We start from the raw sequence: 16495 nt of genomic DNA, 5'->3' as shown, positions 1-16495 counted from the left end.
CATTAAATAAATAAATATTCATAATTGCAAATTAAACAGAAACAGATCAGGAAATAATTACGGAGTACTTTTGTTGGGTCACGTACAGGCCAGTTACTTGCATCAGTTCAAACGCACCTCCGCACACAATAGCCGGTCGTAAGGCTGTGTGTCCACTGCACTCGCTACACCGGTTCAACCCACATTGTCATTGTCATTGTCACTCATACGAGGTTCACGCACTAGGTGTTATAACAGACCGTTTGGTCAAGAGTCCTTTGTACAATCGTCTACGCAGGTAAAAATCGGCCAAATGTATGGAAAAAAGTAATAATAGTTTATTTACAAATTAGAGAGAACTTACCATGAATTGACAGTTCGAAGTCAAATAATTTTATCAAAATTGTGTGACATGATTGATATATTACGCAATTTTTACATCAAGTTCGACTTGAAACTGACCTGACTGACTGAGGTTTATCACCGCTTTATGGGCGCTAGCGGAGAGGAAAAAATAAAACCAAATATAACAAAATAACATTAAGGTCCAGTTTCACCATACTCTGTTTGTTAAATCATAATCGGTCATTTACTAATGGATTGTTAATAGTTAACGGTCTGTTATGTCGTCATGTGTCCCACGGCAAAAATTTAACAAGGCATTAGTAAATCTGCCATTTAACTGAATGACGGGCAAGTCATTCGCTCTTATTTTAAGCAACCAGATTGAAGTGCTCGCTTCCGACGTGTATTTATATGGAATTGGACGACATTTTTCATAGTCGTATAATACGTCGTTTGAAATGAAATGTCAAGGTATCTAGGTGTTGTTTACGTTTTGATTAGTTGTGTTCGGTTTGTTGCGGTGTAATTTTTTCGCGATTTTTTGAAATAAAAAAATGTCGAGGAAGACACGTGGACCGAATTTTACCACACACGAAAAAGAACTCCTGATAGAATTAATTTCACGGCATAAGGATATCGTGGAAAATAAAAAAACGGATGCCGTGACCAGTGCAACGAAAAATGAAGGGTGGAAGAAACTGGCAGAAGAATTTAATTGTTTAAGTTCTTTTCACGTGCGTCACGTTGAGCAATTAAAAACCTGCTGGGACAACATCAAACGCACCACACGGAAAGACAAAGCCGCTGCCAAAAAAAATATTTTTTTAACTGGTAGGTGACACAGCTATTTGTTTTAAAACATGAACTAGCTAGGCCTGAAAACAAGAAGAACACAATATGCTACAGCTAGGCACATCCAATGCTTGTACGGTATAGCCGAGTGGTTAAGGTCATCACGCCAAACCCACTGTGCGCCGCGTGTCGTGGGTTCGATTCCCGCGTAGTACAAGCATTATTTTGAGTGATTCACAAATGCTTGTTCTGAGTCTGGGTGTCTTTTTGCATGTGAATTGTATGTTTGTGAAACCCAACGACACAGGGATTAAATTCCTTAGAGCAATAGTCGTTTTTAAAAAGAAAAGTGTATAGATTTATTCCGAGAAGTCGTGCTAAGTATTGTGTTTCTTTGCAGGAGGAGGCAAGCCTGACATTCCACCACCAGGACCACTTCAAGGACAAGTGGAAATGTTACTTGGCCCAACTTTGGATGGACTTGATAATCCTTATGACTCTGATATACATTTCTCAGATCAGGAACTTCGTAATTCAAATACTGAAATTGAAGTTCTTAATAAAAAAGTATATTTATGTGTTATATTTTTATAGTAACTTTAATTAACATAATATTATACGAGGTAATTTTTTTATTTATTTACCAGGATGATATCGAGTCTGGGGTCGTTCTGGGATCACAGACAGTACTCAATGCCAATGCGCCTTCTTCACCAATATTTAAAGATTCCAGTATGTCTCAGAAAAACAAAGGCATTATTCCAACTGAGGTGGGTAAAAATATTTATGTAGGTACTGGCAGACAAGTGGCTTTTATGGCCATTATAATTGTGAAATAATTAATTACAATAATTTTTCTATTTTTTTTTAGAAAGTGGAAAATAAAAAGTGGAGCAGTTGGACTCCAAGAGATTTGAAAACTAAAGTGTCGACTACACTTTCCGGCAATAAAGAACTTTCGACATCAACATGGCTGCACCGAAGAAGGCCAAAGACTTCTTTGCAGGACAAAGTCCTGCAAAGCAAATTATTACTTATTGAGAACATGTTGAAAAATACCCAAAAAGAAGCTGCCCTAAAGGAAGAAATTTTACGAGAACAGTTAAAACAAGAAAAAATTAGAACGGAGAAATTGGAAATGGAACTTGAAATGTTAAAAAAAAATATATGATTTTCGACTTTTTATTTTATTTTAAAAACGAATTTAATTAAACTAATACACCACATTATGTTTTTATTCTTTAGTTACATTTATGAATCATGTTTTTATTTGTACTTAAGATTTTTTCATTTGTACTTAAGGTACTAACTGTTTTCGGTCTATAAAATTTAATGCAGTTAAAATAAAGACATCATAACAACTAATAATTATAAATCAATTATGAGATGCATTTAAATGTAAACTTTTAAAATAATTATTTATTAGCTCTCTTCGCTTAGGATTTATATCTCTCATAACTCCATTATTTCTTTGTTCCCTGATATGGCCCTGACGGAACAAATCTTCCCATGGCATAATTAACTCAAGTTCAGGATCATCTGGTGGTAACTCTTCCTTTCCCTTTATTGCAATATTGTGCAGTATTCCCGTTGCAACAATAACAGCAAGACATTTTTTCACTTGTATCTGCATCCCCAAGGCAAGTACAGGGAATCTTCGTTTCCACACCCCAAACATGCGTTCAACAGGATTTCTGCTTCTGATTTGAGCCTCATTATATAGTATATCCTCTGGGGTTTGTGGATTGTCCAGTGGCATCATGATATAAGGCCGATTCATGTACCCACTATCAGCCAATAATACAGCATCCCTATACTTGCCGCTTTCGAACAAAGCATTCCTGTAGGAAGCGTTCCAAATAGTTTGGTCTTGGCTACTGCCAGGCCATCTTGCCACCAAATCTAAAATTTCTAAATTTGCACTGCAAATCGCTTGCACATTTATGGACATGTAGCCTTTCCGGTTCCTAAAATATTCTGCATTTACCCCACCAGGGGAACGAATCCGTACATGTGTACAATCTAGAGCACCCAAAGCTTTTGGAAATTTTGCAATATTATAAAAATTCAACTGAGTTTTCCTTATCTCTTCCACTGTGTCTGGGAACTTGATACAATTGCGGCTTAATGAGGCTATTGCAGCAGTGACTCTGTGTATGATTCTGTGAGATGACGATTTACTTATACCGCAATAATCACCAACTGATATTTGTTGGGAGCCAGTCGCATAGTATCTCAAAGTCAAAAGAAGCTGATTTATGGGTGAAATTGATTCGTTTCTGAAACAAAATAAATGATTAATTTTATAAAACATTCATGTATTGAATAAGCCTTATAAATCTTACCTGTATTATGTAAATCTGTGTTCGTAAAGTTATAAGGTTGTAGGTGGATATAATCAAAATATCACACATGATAAGATGGGTTGTATAAGTGCATAAAAATACTACTCAATGATTTCTTGCATTTCATAACGTACATGATGGTCTTAATTAATTAATAGACGACTTACCGATCTGATGGATATTCTAATTTATCTTCGATCAACTGGAGAATATCAAGGGTCATATCTTTTGATAAACGAAACCTGGTACAAAAATCGACATCATCGTATTCTTCGAAATAGCAATGACGATCTTTAAAAATTCTGGGACGTCGTACAATTCCATCTAAGCAATCTAAATTTTCTAAAATGTTATTTGCAAAAATAAAATTATATGCAGCGTCCATTTTGACGTGACTTTGACAATCTGTTAGTGTCTAACAGACGTCTTGACCGGTGATTAGATTTAATGCCTTGTTAAGCGAAGTTAACAGACGTTTAGTCGTGGTGGGACACTCGATAACTTTAACAGTCCGTTATCTGTCTTAACAGACCGTTAAATATTTAACAGAGTATGGTGAAACTGGACCTAAATGCGGCATTTTAATCAATGTCATGAATTAAGCTGAAATAAAATAAGACCAGGAGGACTTTATTTAAGTTTAATAATAAAAAAGCTCTTCCCAAACGCGCGTCAAATCTACCTAGTGCGTTAACTTTAAGAGATATCTCTTGACACTGTAATCGTGTGATTATGCTAAGGCACGCACGGTACGTTAATGAGAATCACTTAATAATTTGATTGACCGACAAACTAATGTCGCGTAACCATCATCACCACAAATGATCATCAATAATCTCATCACCAGTTGTCAGTCTACTGTTTTATGGCTCGCTGACGGTTGGTGATTCGTGTTATTCTTAGATTTGTAGTTATGTAGTAAAATTATATCTATTTCAAAAAAGCCTTTTTGTGAGAATGTTGCTGTTATTCTGCCTTGACAATCCACCTAAAAAAAAAATTAAACATTTGACAGCTAAACGCTCATCGATGTATGGATATTTGTTACTCTATCACGCAAAAACCACTGAACAGATTTAGACGAAATACAACACATAGTTATCATGTACCCGTGGGATCATTTTCGATTTGTACTTAGAAAAATAGCACAACGATTGCTATTTTGTATTTCGCCTACCGTAGTGCAAGCGAGACACTGCTCTAGACCATGTCATGCCATATCGCTCCCACAAGAACGTGGCAGGCCTCCACTTTATTCTCCACTGTTGAATGGTTACATTGACTGCATAACAGTATTCGCCCACTAAGGCATTGCATTTTTATGATGCCACCACGGATATAAAAATGTTTTGATTGCTCATCCCACGTGAGAATTCAACACTTAGCATTGCCGTTATACAGTTAAGAGAAGAAGGTTCAAAGGGCATCGTTTAAAGTAAGATTGTTGTAATTGAGAAAACGAGACGGCACTATATGTAGAGCGGCATCTCTCTACCACAAATTGCAATAATACTCATTTTTGAAATGGTAGGACGGTGTATGAAGGATTGCAATTATTGCAATGCATTATGCACCGACACACAAACGCGGATGACGTAGCACGGCGGTTCAGGTTTAGTCAGTAAGAGGCTGACACTACCCATAACCTCCTCCGAGGGAGTGAGTCCAAGAGGATTCCTAAGCCATACCGAAAAAAAGGACGTCTGATGGTGTTACTCGCGAAAAGTAACTCATACGATTGGGATCTTTGGGAAGCTGTGGCTATACTACAAATACATAAGTTGATCGATCAGAGGATAAGCTACACTAACCAACTCTAACCAAGGGGTATCGTGTTTCCCAGGTAACTGGGTTGAAGAGGTCAGGCAGACGCTGAAAGCCGACGCCAACATATTTTGGAAAAGGCTAGGATGATGAAATTTAGACGTGTGTACAATGTCTCATAGAAGTACTGATACAAATTGCTTGACACTCGTATGACGAATAGTCAACAAAGGTCGATTTAGTTTATGTTTAATCATTATAATAACAGTTGCTTGTGGTTTGAATGAGCAATGCATTGAGTCCTTGCTTCTTATGAAATGTGCGTCACTTATTATCACATGCGTAATTTTGAAGTAGGTTCAGTATAGAAATATGGTACCTAAGTTAACTATTAAAAAGTCATTTTTTACTGTGTAGTACATCTTCATCTTCAATGTTTGAATCATTTTCACTTTCCTTGCAACAAACAAAAATATAGTCTGAAAATTGTATGGTGATATCATTAGGATTTATCTCAATGTTTGGAGTTTCATTAATTGACTTTGAGTAGAGATAAAAAAGACTAATTTTATTCAAAAGCCTAACTTTTGACTAGAAAAATGGACCTAAATCACAAATAGCTCCACTTCTAATCTAACGAAGAATTCATGAAAAAATAAAAGAATACACTTAAATTATTCAAATGAAACTACTTTTACGGATTTTATCGCGGTTTAATTTTAGATTTTAGTTCCCGACGTTTCGAAACCTTTGCAGGTATCATGGTCACGGGCAGACTGAGATGGCGTTCGTCTTGACAGAAGACACTTAAACAAAATAAATGCTACAAATATACACGTTCAAGATCATAACATTTACGAGCCTTCTGCCTATACCTGTATAGCTACAATCAAATCTATTTAGTATCTCTGCACAAGCGTTACATCTTACAACTCAGACCGCAACAAACTAAAGAGGTTATGTTCACTGATCACCGTAAAAATGTTTATCTAATTTATGAGTTTATTTAACAGCAATTGAAATGGGTATATTTAGAGGTATTAGGCGTAATAATATAGTAATATTGTGTGTAGTGTCGAGTATACAGCACCACACTATGAGTTTCTAACTGGTTTTTTTACCCGACTACAGAAAGGAGGTCTCATTTCACCTGTATTTTTTTACGTCAGAATCTGGATCCTGGATCAACTGATTTTGTTGATTTATCGGCAGATAGGTTTATTTATTTAAAAATCAAACCTTTGTAGGTACTCTTATTGGAACTTCACAAAACTGTTAACTTGCCAACATCAATGAATTCACCATATAAATTACTCTTAAGAATATTTTATCGTGCGATAGCTGTCTTTATCTATTTGTATTTAAAATCCAATATTGCTTCCCTTATTAGAAATTCACAAAACTGTTAAAACTGAAACCACTTACATTACATTTAACCTAAACGCAGGACTAAATTCACCATTTAAATTCTTCTGAAGGATCTTTTATCTATACTAATATATGAAGCTGAAGAGTTTTTGTGTTTGTTTGTTTGAACGCGCTAACCTCAGGAACTACTGGTCCAAATTGAAAAAATATTTTTGTGTTGAGTAGACCATCCATCGAGGAAGGCTTATAAACCATCACGCTGCGACTAATACGAAAATCAGGGCAGGTATAAAGCATAACTTATATCCTCTACCCACGGGGACGAAGTCGCGGGCAACAGCTAGTCTTAAATAAAAAGTCATTTTTCCATACACATTCCTACATATATTCAGCGCATCTACGGTGCACAGCCTGAAGCGAAGCTTCAAGCCCACAGACCAAGCACGCCTTGTTTAAATAGCTCGCTATGGTAAGCATAGGGCCGTTTTATAAGAGACGGAGATTCATAAGATAACCCGTCAAGTGCGAGTCAGACTTGCGACGCTGAGTGTTCCGTATAGGCTAAAACAAGAAATTAGGATGGGTGACAAATAAATTAAAGGGTATGATTTTTTTTCTCGCTTTGTAGCGTTGCCGTAATTTTCTGTATTTTTTGTAACAGCGGCCACTTAATTTTCGGTTAAACACCCCATTTCGTTGGTGTACGATAATGTAACAAACGTTATTTTTTCACATAACATATATAATGTAATTGTTATTGCCTCTATCAAATAAAACAATCATTAAAAAATGTCTACCACTTAGCCTAAAATAGACTTTTAAATCGCTCGAAACAAAATCGCTTCATCGTATAACACAGCCCGTATCCTAGAAAGCTGCGCTTATCAATGACTATCTGTAATCCGTGCGATCACAAATTTAAATGCACGTTGGTATATAAATCAATAATTATATGCGTCGGTCCATAAAGCCTACGCGTCGAATGTGTGTTGTCTGTGGTGTGGGAGGGATGTGTCAATGGAGGTTATTTTTATACAAACTAGCTTGAGAACAATTATGATTTCTATGGTTAAGAAGACTTTAGAGAAATGTACTGACTCGTTATCTAATTGTTGAATATATTTTGCTGGATAAGCGTTTATATTAAAAAATCAGGCAAGCGTCAGACTCGCTAGGAATTTGCAATACATATAAATTGGCGACCTACGGACCTATCAAATTTATGACTACACCATCCTTTGATGACCACGAAAAAAAACTTCTTGTGATAATACTCTTCTTACGATACATAACACAAAATAAAAGGTAAAATAAGACTTAAAAATTCATTGCCATCGCTGCGGGCTGGGAGTGTCTCCTCTAGATTATACATTTAGATTATTTTAGATACAATCAAATTGATTATGATGTCAAATACTAAGTATCAACCTATTGAGATAGGCGAGAACTTTAATATAAAACTTAACTTAACATATTCACTGCCTCGGGCGTTCATTAATAAATACATCAATATAAAGAAATATTTGAATTTCTTGCGTAGGTCACACTTTCACATTTATTTGAAAATGATAAATGTTAGTCGAAACCTATTTCTTGTCAATATCAGGCTCGTTTAGAAGAAGAAATACACATTTCTTATGGTTACAAAATCGGATAAGAAATGTCCAAAGAATCGGTGTATACTTAAAATGTCTGGTTAAATGCCAGTTGAACTCGCTATCCTGAAAATTCCGAAGAAATTAGAAATTATTAGGCTAAAGGAAAATAAATTGGTTAGGTGATAAAAACAATTCAGAGGACTCAACCCAAATGTTGCTAACTACTTCTTTTTCCATTTTTAGTATTCGTTGTGTTAGGACCAACTGAAATTCTGTGCAATTTCAACTGCCTAGCTATCACGGTTCAAGAGATGGACAGGATTTATTCACCCCGACATAATATATGTTCATCGCATTAAAAGATCAGCTCAAAATTCTATCAAATCAATTATATTTTACATACAAACCTTGACAAATCGGTCTACAAACAACGTATTATGTGAAATACTCCGAACTATTTGATCCCAACCTCACAACATTGTCGTGCATGTATTTTTAAGACTCTCAACCCACGCGATGCATATGCTCTATAAATATGCGACGCCATACCAAAGAGTAAGAACTCCACAGAGGTTAAGCTTCGAAGAAAGATATTTTAATCATAGGGTGGTGGTATCATTAATAAAATGGGTGTTGCTATGTGATGTTTGTGATATTTAATAGGGTATTTGACTAAAACTTATACTACTCCTATTTTTCATTTTATCTCATCATTAAAAAAGTAAGAATGATTAAAGTGGTAGTAACATCATTTGCCAGTAAAAAGCGTACTGGTAAGTGACGTCACACGAGATTTCGATAGTCAATTATGACAATTGAAATAAAAAACTATGTTTCTTATAGCAGGTAATTAGTAGCTTTCCTACCAAAGCTATTGACATTTGTACATCATCACTTGATCAATCGCGTAAGTTTAAAAAAAATAAACATATTTCTTCTTTTTGGTGAAACCGCTAACAGCTGGATTATTCTAGTTTTAAAGTGTAGCTCTTTATTATTGTACGCTTTTATGATGTTTCGCCTCTGTGAGGTACTTACTCTATGTCCGTAATGTATAAAAATAGTTCAAAAACCTGTTGAGTTTTCATTCATGCTGCTTAGTTTATTACGTTCAATATGTATGAGTCGCATTTGTTTACTGAAGCAACTGGCTTCGTGTAATACCGAGTACGGCTGTTTATTTTACTTTATAAATGGTTGTAAATTAAATATTTGTTTGTGATAGCTTTTAATCATTCAAAATGTGACGTTTATAACTTTAACAGAGTGGTTAAAGGAAATATTTCTAAATTTCACATCTTTTTTTAGGGTTCTGTACCAAAGAAACCCTGTTGATAAGGTTCCGCTGTCTGGCCGTTACCTTGCTGTATCTAACGAACTATGCCAGCTAGACTTTTTAAGTCTATACAGCTAAAAACTTCCATAAACATGGAAGTAAAGCAACGAAGGTCATACATTTTATGAGTGACCCATTTTTGTTGCAAATAATTATGTTTGTATAGCCTATTTTTTACGGAATAACAAACCATAACAGGATATGACCATTTTTTTTTCTCGGGTTTCCAAAAAATATATCTTTAAAACTTGTCATTGTTTTTGATAAAACTTTATCTCGCACAATGCTAGGGTGATCAAAGAATGTTTTTTCAGCAAACATCTTATGGTAATCAATAAAATCATTATGCTAACACTTAATTATTTTAATTGCAATCGAGCTATACCACAGCAACAAGGAAGAGTCACATTACATTACTTAACTGTAGACCTATAACCATTTGCCCATATTAGTCCACAACTAAACATTTCTAACTAAATAACAAAAAACAGGTATAAAAATAAATCGGTCACAATTACTGGGCACCCTGTAATCAACCCCCATATTAGGGGTTCCCGTTAGCAAACTGCTAAGCAAACATGCCATCGCATTTTAAGCCTTATCTACATACATCAGAGATTAAAATCATTAACCATTATTCTCTTCCCTAAGATAAATCGACCAGTATAAATTGAGCTGCCGTGTTTCTCGTATTCTTCGGGAATTGGGTGTTTAAAGGACGATTGGATGAATGTAAAGGGTCTAGTGTAACTGGTAGGTCACAGTGACTAAGATCAACGGCTCTGTCTATCTGTCACCGGTTTTGTGTAGGAACCATTGCTGTCTTTCTATGGCGAATTAGTTTTTTGTTTATCCCATCTTAGGGAGTAAATTAACATTTGAATTAATCATTAAGTAACGCAGAAAGGGTTTCTATTTATAAAAGTACTAGAGGCGGTTGAATTTATGGGACTATTGACGTTTAGACTTGTCTAATGTCAGTTTGACGTCTGTCGATGTCATTTTGACACATTTAAATGTTTTTCTAAACATGCAATATCTACAGTTTATTTAGAAGTTTTAATATACTTAGGCATTTGATTAATTGACTTTTGATTCATAAATTTCATTGCTAATAAGCACAGTTTTGGTAAAAACTGTGTTATCACTAGAAATTCTCGCAAAAACATAACTTTACATGATGTAAACCCATCCTTACAAATTACAACACATCAATCAAGTATTTATCCACACTCCTTCAGCCTCCTTAAATATATCTCATCACAATTAAGACTGTCCTTCACATTAAAACAGTTTTAATGTAAGTTTAAGTACACATACATATCGAAGGACACAAGAAGCTGTATATTAAGTAGAATACAGACTGATCTATAGGACCTGCCCTTAGGTGGTAAGGTCTGGTACAAGACGGTATAAATTGCACGGTCAAACGGTTGCAATCTACTATCCATGGCTTGAATAACCGTATCGAACGACTGACCTCGTATCCTGGTTTTATTAGTTTAAGAAAAAAAAACCGCGTTACAAAGAAAGTTTTCTACAATACTGCCTATGGTTTTATTTAGAACAAAAATAAATTAATAAATTTCACTTTTACCGCCAAATTAAACCTGTCCAAAGCCGGCAACTTGTCAGCTAATTAGCAGTGGCAGAGTGACAGCGTCAATTTGACACCTGTCACGATTGACAGCTTCCTGCCGCCATATTGGTTTCGGTAGCCCCCGATGTGCAGTGAAATTCGGCGTACAGCCAGCTCAATAAGTGTGCATATGATATGATTATAATTAAGTCCAAAACGGTAGCGAGAAAGTAGTGATAGTGACACAAATTATTGTTTGTAATGTATTTTTTATTTAACGAAAAGAAAAGTAGTGTCAAAATAAAATACAACTCATTTGTTAGTTCATTATTGAGTCACGTTTCATAGCAATTTAGTTTATTTTTTATATCACAGTAGTTCAAGAATGAGAGAGTTCATAGTAAATTAAAACATCGCATTTTTACTAAATAAGTGTCATAATTGCAGAAAACCAAACCGAAGCTCATTATTTGACCATAGATATTCCGCTAGAAGTCAACTACCTCACAAATTAATTACACAAAACAACACTAGTTGACCAACTGCAATATTTCACAAGGCAACAAACATAATTCTTAGTAATACAATGAAGGTGTATTAACAAGTTTCTGTTAATTAAGTCGTAATAAATTGACATAACTACCAGTGAGCTCACCGCCATCTTTAAAAGTAATATTATTGCACTTGTGGAAGCGGGACAGCACTACACGGGGTTGAGTGGTGTCTCTTTCGCACACTTGCAATAATAGATCTTTAGAAGATGGTAGTAGGGTTGCAGGTCACCACCGGCGGGCCAGAGGGTCGGTAAGCCACGCGATCTTATTAACGAAGTAGCAACATTGCATTACCAGTAAAAAAAGTCATTCAATTACATTTAATTATCAATTATGACATTGACAGTTAATTGTCATGTTGACGTCAAGGATGAATGGATAAGTTTGAGGTTTCAACAGACTGAATAGATTATTTAATTAAAATATATCTAAACTATTTCGAAATTGATTTTAATGTCAAGTACACTGCATCGGCATTAGAATTTGTAGAAGAATATCGAAGCAAAAATTAATCTCTTTTAACGTTCCGTTAAAAAACCCAAAGCAATTTATACATACATTTCAACGAATTCAAATAATAATACATTAATTCCCTGCTAATACAAAAAAAAGCAAAGTAAAATAATGTTATACCTAATATGCATAAACAATAACTCAAGTTAATTATAAAGTACTACGGTGTAAGTGGGTCGAGCACAGCAGGTCACCGTACCTTCTGCCTAGCAACAACCTACTTACTACGAACTCTTCAGGATTCTAGATTAAGTGCAAGCGAGACGACACTCTACCCCACGTAGTTCTATCTCACTTCGACAGCAACAACGGTCTTAGTTTAAGAGGTAGTGGTAGGTCTGACCCCATTGCGAGGTTTGATAACAGAGGCAGTTAGCGAACTAGGAAACTTAGTTCTTTAAACACATTTTACTTAACTTAGGTCGAAGTAGTTTAAGATACTTTTTGTCTGTGGAACAAAGCCAGGAAATTCAAGAATTTGTGTGCATTTTTAAAGATATTGCATGATCCAAAACTGGGCATCGGATTCGTTCTTTAATTATTTATGCTATAGTCACCACACCTTTTATGAAAATTATGTCTTTCAAAATAGGCCGAGAGATAGAATAAATAATTGTCGAAGGAAAAATAATTGCACATTAAGTGAAAAAGTTAATCAGAAACAACACTGAGATCTTAAAATTAATGCTTAACTGATAAACAATGAAATATTGGATACTTAATAGATACGCAATCAATGAATAATGTAAACACGTATTGATATTTTTAATTTTAACTTACAATTTACTCAACAATACCTAAACATATTTCACGCGGTGTTAGCTTACAAAGGCAAGTGTTACGAAACATTTTAACCAGAGTTCAACTAATTTAACTAAAACGGAGGTTAGAATGAGAACGCATCTGATGTTTCAAAGGGATAGGAAGTTGTGGCAAAACAAACAAGTAGAGACCAGTGAACTAATAGTTCAGTTATTTAAAGACGGATACATTTTAATTTGGAGAGTTAGATTTAACATCAGGTGGGCTTTAACCGAATTAACTAACGTCAAATTTGAATGCCCTTTAAGAGCTTTTAAAGCGGGATTGTTGATTTAGAAGAAGAAGGACAGCGCATTGGAGTGCACGTAACGGTGTCTCTTTTGCACACCAGTAATAGTCCTGTTTACATTGGATGTGCTGTTTTTATTCAAGCGTTTTCTCGCTACATTCTCGATATGCCTCTTTCGATAGAACATACAGTGGATATAAGGTAATGCTATAGCTAAGTTTATTGGAAACACTTCAATAGAGGACGGACAACCCTTGAAAGACGGACTGCTGATTAAATGATAAAAGTAGCACAACAATACTTGGTAATGTCACAATAGCAGAGGAAATTAAATATTCAGAAAAAGAAAGTTTATTGGAAACAACAGGATGAGGGACCGATAGACTTATTCTGCTATACTATGCTAAATTGATAAGTCACGAAACAAAAAGAATCAACAATAATAAGTAATATAACAATAGCAGAAATACTTTAGCACACAGAAGAAGTGAACTCACCTCGACCACCTGCCTTAAGTCTTCGACGTACACATTCTCTGTCTGAACAATCTCTGAGCACACGCGCTCCAGCTGCGAGAGACCAGACATCTCGTCTGCTAGCTGAGCACCTGGAGACAACAGACCACAGTTAATAGTAGAGTAATGGTAAGAATGGACATTATTACAATAGATCCAGTACAGTGGATAGGATCTTGAGTATTTTAGTTTTAGGGCTTTTGGTTTTGTACACTGATGGTAAAAGGTACAAGAGATCAAATCGATTGGTTCTTAACATTATTATAATGGATAACGAGCACATGTAATCTCAAACGTGAGAATAAATAAAAATATGTTATATTGCAACGAGCAATCAAAATCTTTTGGAAGTAAAATATTATTAAAATCCCATCCACAATATTTTGTAAATAATCTAATAAAATACATACGTGGCTTGTCTTCCGAATTCCTCTCCTCTGATGCACTTTTGTTCATCATCCCAGCTTTATTTACAAAGTGATTGCTACCGTTCGCCGAAGTCATATCAGCATCACTGTGGTCATCCAAACTCTCAATAGAAGCTAAATAAGCAGAATTCACTCCCCCTTTGTTCTGAACACCACTACTCGAAGTGGAACTAGAGGAAGCAATAGAACTCATTGAAAGGGGTCGAGAAACTTCCACCGCGGGGTTCAATCGTATCACCTCTTTCTCACACGTTTTTAAATTACCAGTAGATCCCACGGCTTCGGGGTATGGACCAGCTTTCGACAAAAGTTTCGAAGGACTTTCACTCTTATTCACGAAGTCTTTGCGGTGCAAACTGTTTGTGCCTTCGTTAACCGGGATTTTGACAGGAGATCGAATGGGACTTTTTGGGGTTGGCTTCATCGGCGAGTTGTCTTTCGATGACAATTTGATATCGAACTCTCTATCGTTTGATGTTATAGAGAGCTCGATGGATTGGTCGATGTAAGGGAGAGACAGAGATTCGAAAGCAGTTTTGTTATTTACAACGGGAACGTCGTAAATAGCCGGCCTGTTATTCGTTGGGATGTCGTACGTTTGAGCGTCATCTATTTTGAATTCTGGTTTCAAAGGCACCGCTTTCGGAGATTCAATTTCCTCGCTTTTGGACTTATTAAAACTTTTGATAGCACAAGGTTGGTCGTAGATTTCAACTGAGGGAAGAATTTCTACGCCTGATTGTGAAATTTTCGATGTGGCCCCAACCAAAGGAATGTTTGTCTTATGTCTCATTGAAGATCTACCAACGTTACCAGTTTTCTTTTGAAACTTTAACGTGGACGTTTCAGTAGCACTTGAAATCATCCGTTTGACATTTGGCGAGAGGTTGTCGAACGTCGTCTCTTGTTTCATTTCTTTAAAAGTCCTTTGTATTTTAAGTAAAGAGTCACTAACCGCGTTACACTTATCCAATTCGTCACTAGCACCAACGTTATCACTTTTAGTTCGATTTGTATACAAGGAGCTTTTGTTAAAGCTCGTGATGGGCAGTTTGACACCTCCTGTGATCATCTTCTGCCCTTCTGTCGTAGATATGTCTTGTTTAGTCTCTTTTGTTTCCTTTACTTCTACTGGGGGGTCATTTCTTGCATCTTTTGCTGTTTCTAAAGTATTCGCTTCTGGTCTTAGACTTTTTGACGGTTCCAATAAAGAGTCGTATATGCCGATGAGCGTGGGCGTCAGATCTGTTGTGCTACCTGTAATAAACAAAACACTGTGTTTAGTTGATTGCTACTGGCTTTGGAATTGAGGAGTTTATTGAATTTTAAGTGCCAATAGGTTTAACGATATTGTACCTTCTACCTACGTAAAATGTGAATACAAATCCGTATAACAGTAATAAAATAAATTAACAATCGCAGTAAGTTTTCAATCAAAATGCAATCTATTTTATGATGCAAGACATTTTATAAACATTAATATTTATAAACATTTAGTAAGAGTTTAGCAAATCGTCCATAATTTCGTCAATGCCATAAAAATGAATGTCCATTGAAATGTGTTAATCTTCTAAATTACTATACCGGTTTTCGATACGGTTTGAGATTTCTAATAGCATTCATATTCTGTCATGTGTGAGATTATGTTGCATCAATGTTAACTGGCATATGAATACCTTTCTCTCCATAAAACAGTAACTTAATAGTTTAATAAATAACGTCATTACTGCATTTAAATATTTCATCGAGAGATTATTGCAAAACCTTGTCTCAAGATTTAAACATTTTGCCTCCTAAAACTATATCTATTGAACCTCGAAATTAAAAGTTGCTTTATTAGGTACTACTTCGAAGTTCGAGGAATTCCGAAAAACATTTAAAAGACAGCTTTTAGCAACTAATTTCGTCTAAAACTAAGCGAACATTAAAAAAAAAGTCTTGGTCTTTAAAAAACATTGGATTGTAAACTCGTAAAACAGAAATCCCTGTAACAATCTAAGTCAAGTCGCGCCCTAAAATATCATTGCGATGGTTATCATCATATAATCATGGAACATAAGCAAGTAGGGGGAAATACCCATGGACTGTGATAGTAGAGGATCCATTCTGTTATCATATCGTCTATGCGGCTTGTTGGTCTATTGGTTAGTTACCCTGACTGCTATACCAGAGGTCGTAGGTTACATTCACACCCAGGACCATTGTTTGTGTGATCATTTGTTTTGTGTCTGAGTATAGTTTATCTATATTATGTAGATGTATTTATAAATATAATTAGGTATGTTTATCAGTTGTCTACTATTCATAATATAAGCTTAGCTTAGTTTG

General features: G+C 35.4%; 1 protein-coding gene across 1 annotated transcript in view; it reads right to left on the bottom strand.

The window, feature by feature from the left end:
- LOC113505196 overlaps positions 1-16495 on the bottom strand; it is a 116177-nt gene that overhangs the window by 19552 nt on the left and 80130 nt on the right. Inside the window, exons 2-3 of the mRNA XM_026887788.1 lie at positions 14150-15424; positions 13722-13831 (exon numbers count right to left, since the gene is read on the bottom strand). Coding sequence (XP_026743589.1) covers positions 13722-13831; positions 14150-15424 — 1385 coding nt within the window. The remainder of the gene's footprint in view (positions 1-13721; positions 13832-14149; positions 15425-16495) is intronic.

This window comes from Trichoplusia ni, chromosome 24 (genome assembly GCF_003590095.1).
Source record: "Trichoplusia ni isolate ovarian cell line Hi5 chromosome 24, tn1, whole genome shotgun sequence".
In the NCBI taxonomy this organism is placed as follows: domain Eukaryota; kingdom Metazoa; phylum Arthropoda; class Insecta; order Lepidoptera; family Noctuidae; genus Trichoplusia; species Trichoplusia ni.
Note: the sequence above shows the minus strand (reverse complement) of the source record. Positions and strands in the feature narration are given on the sequence as shown.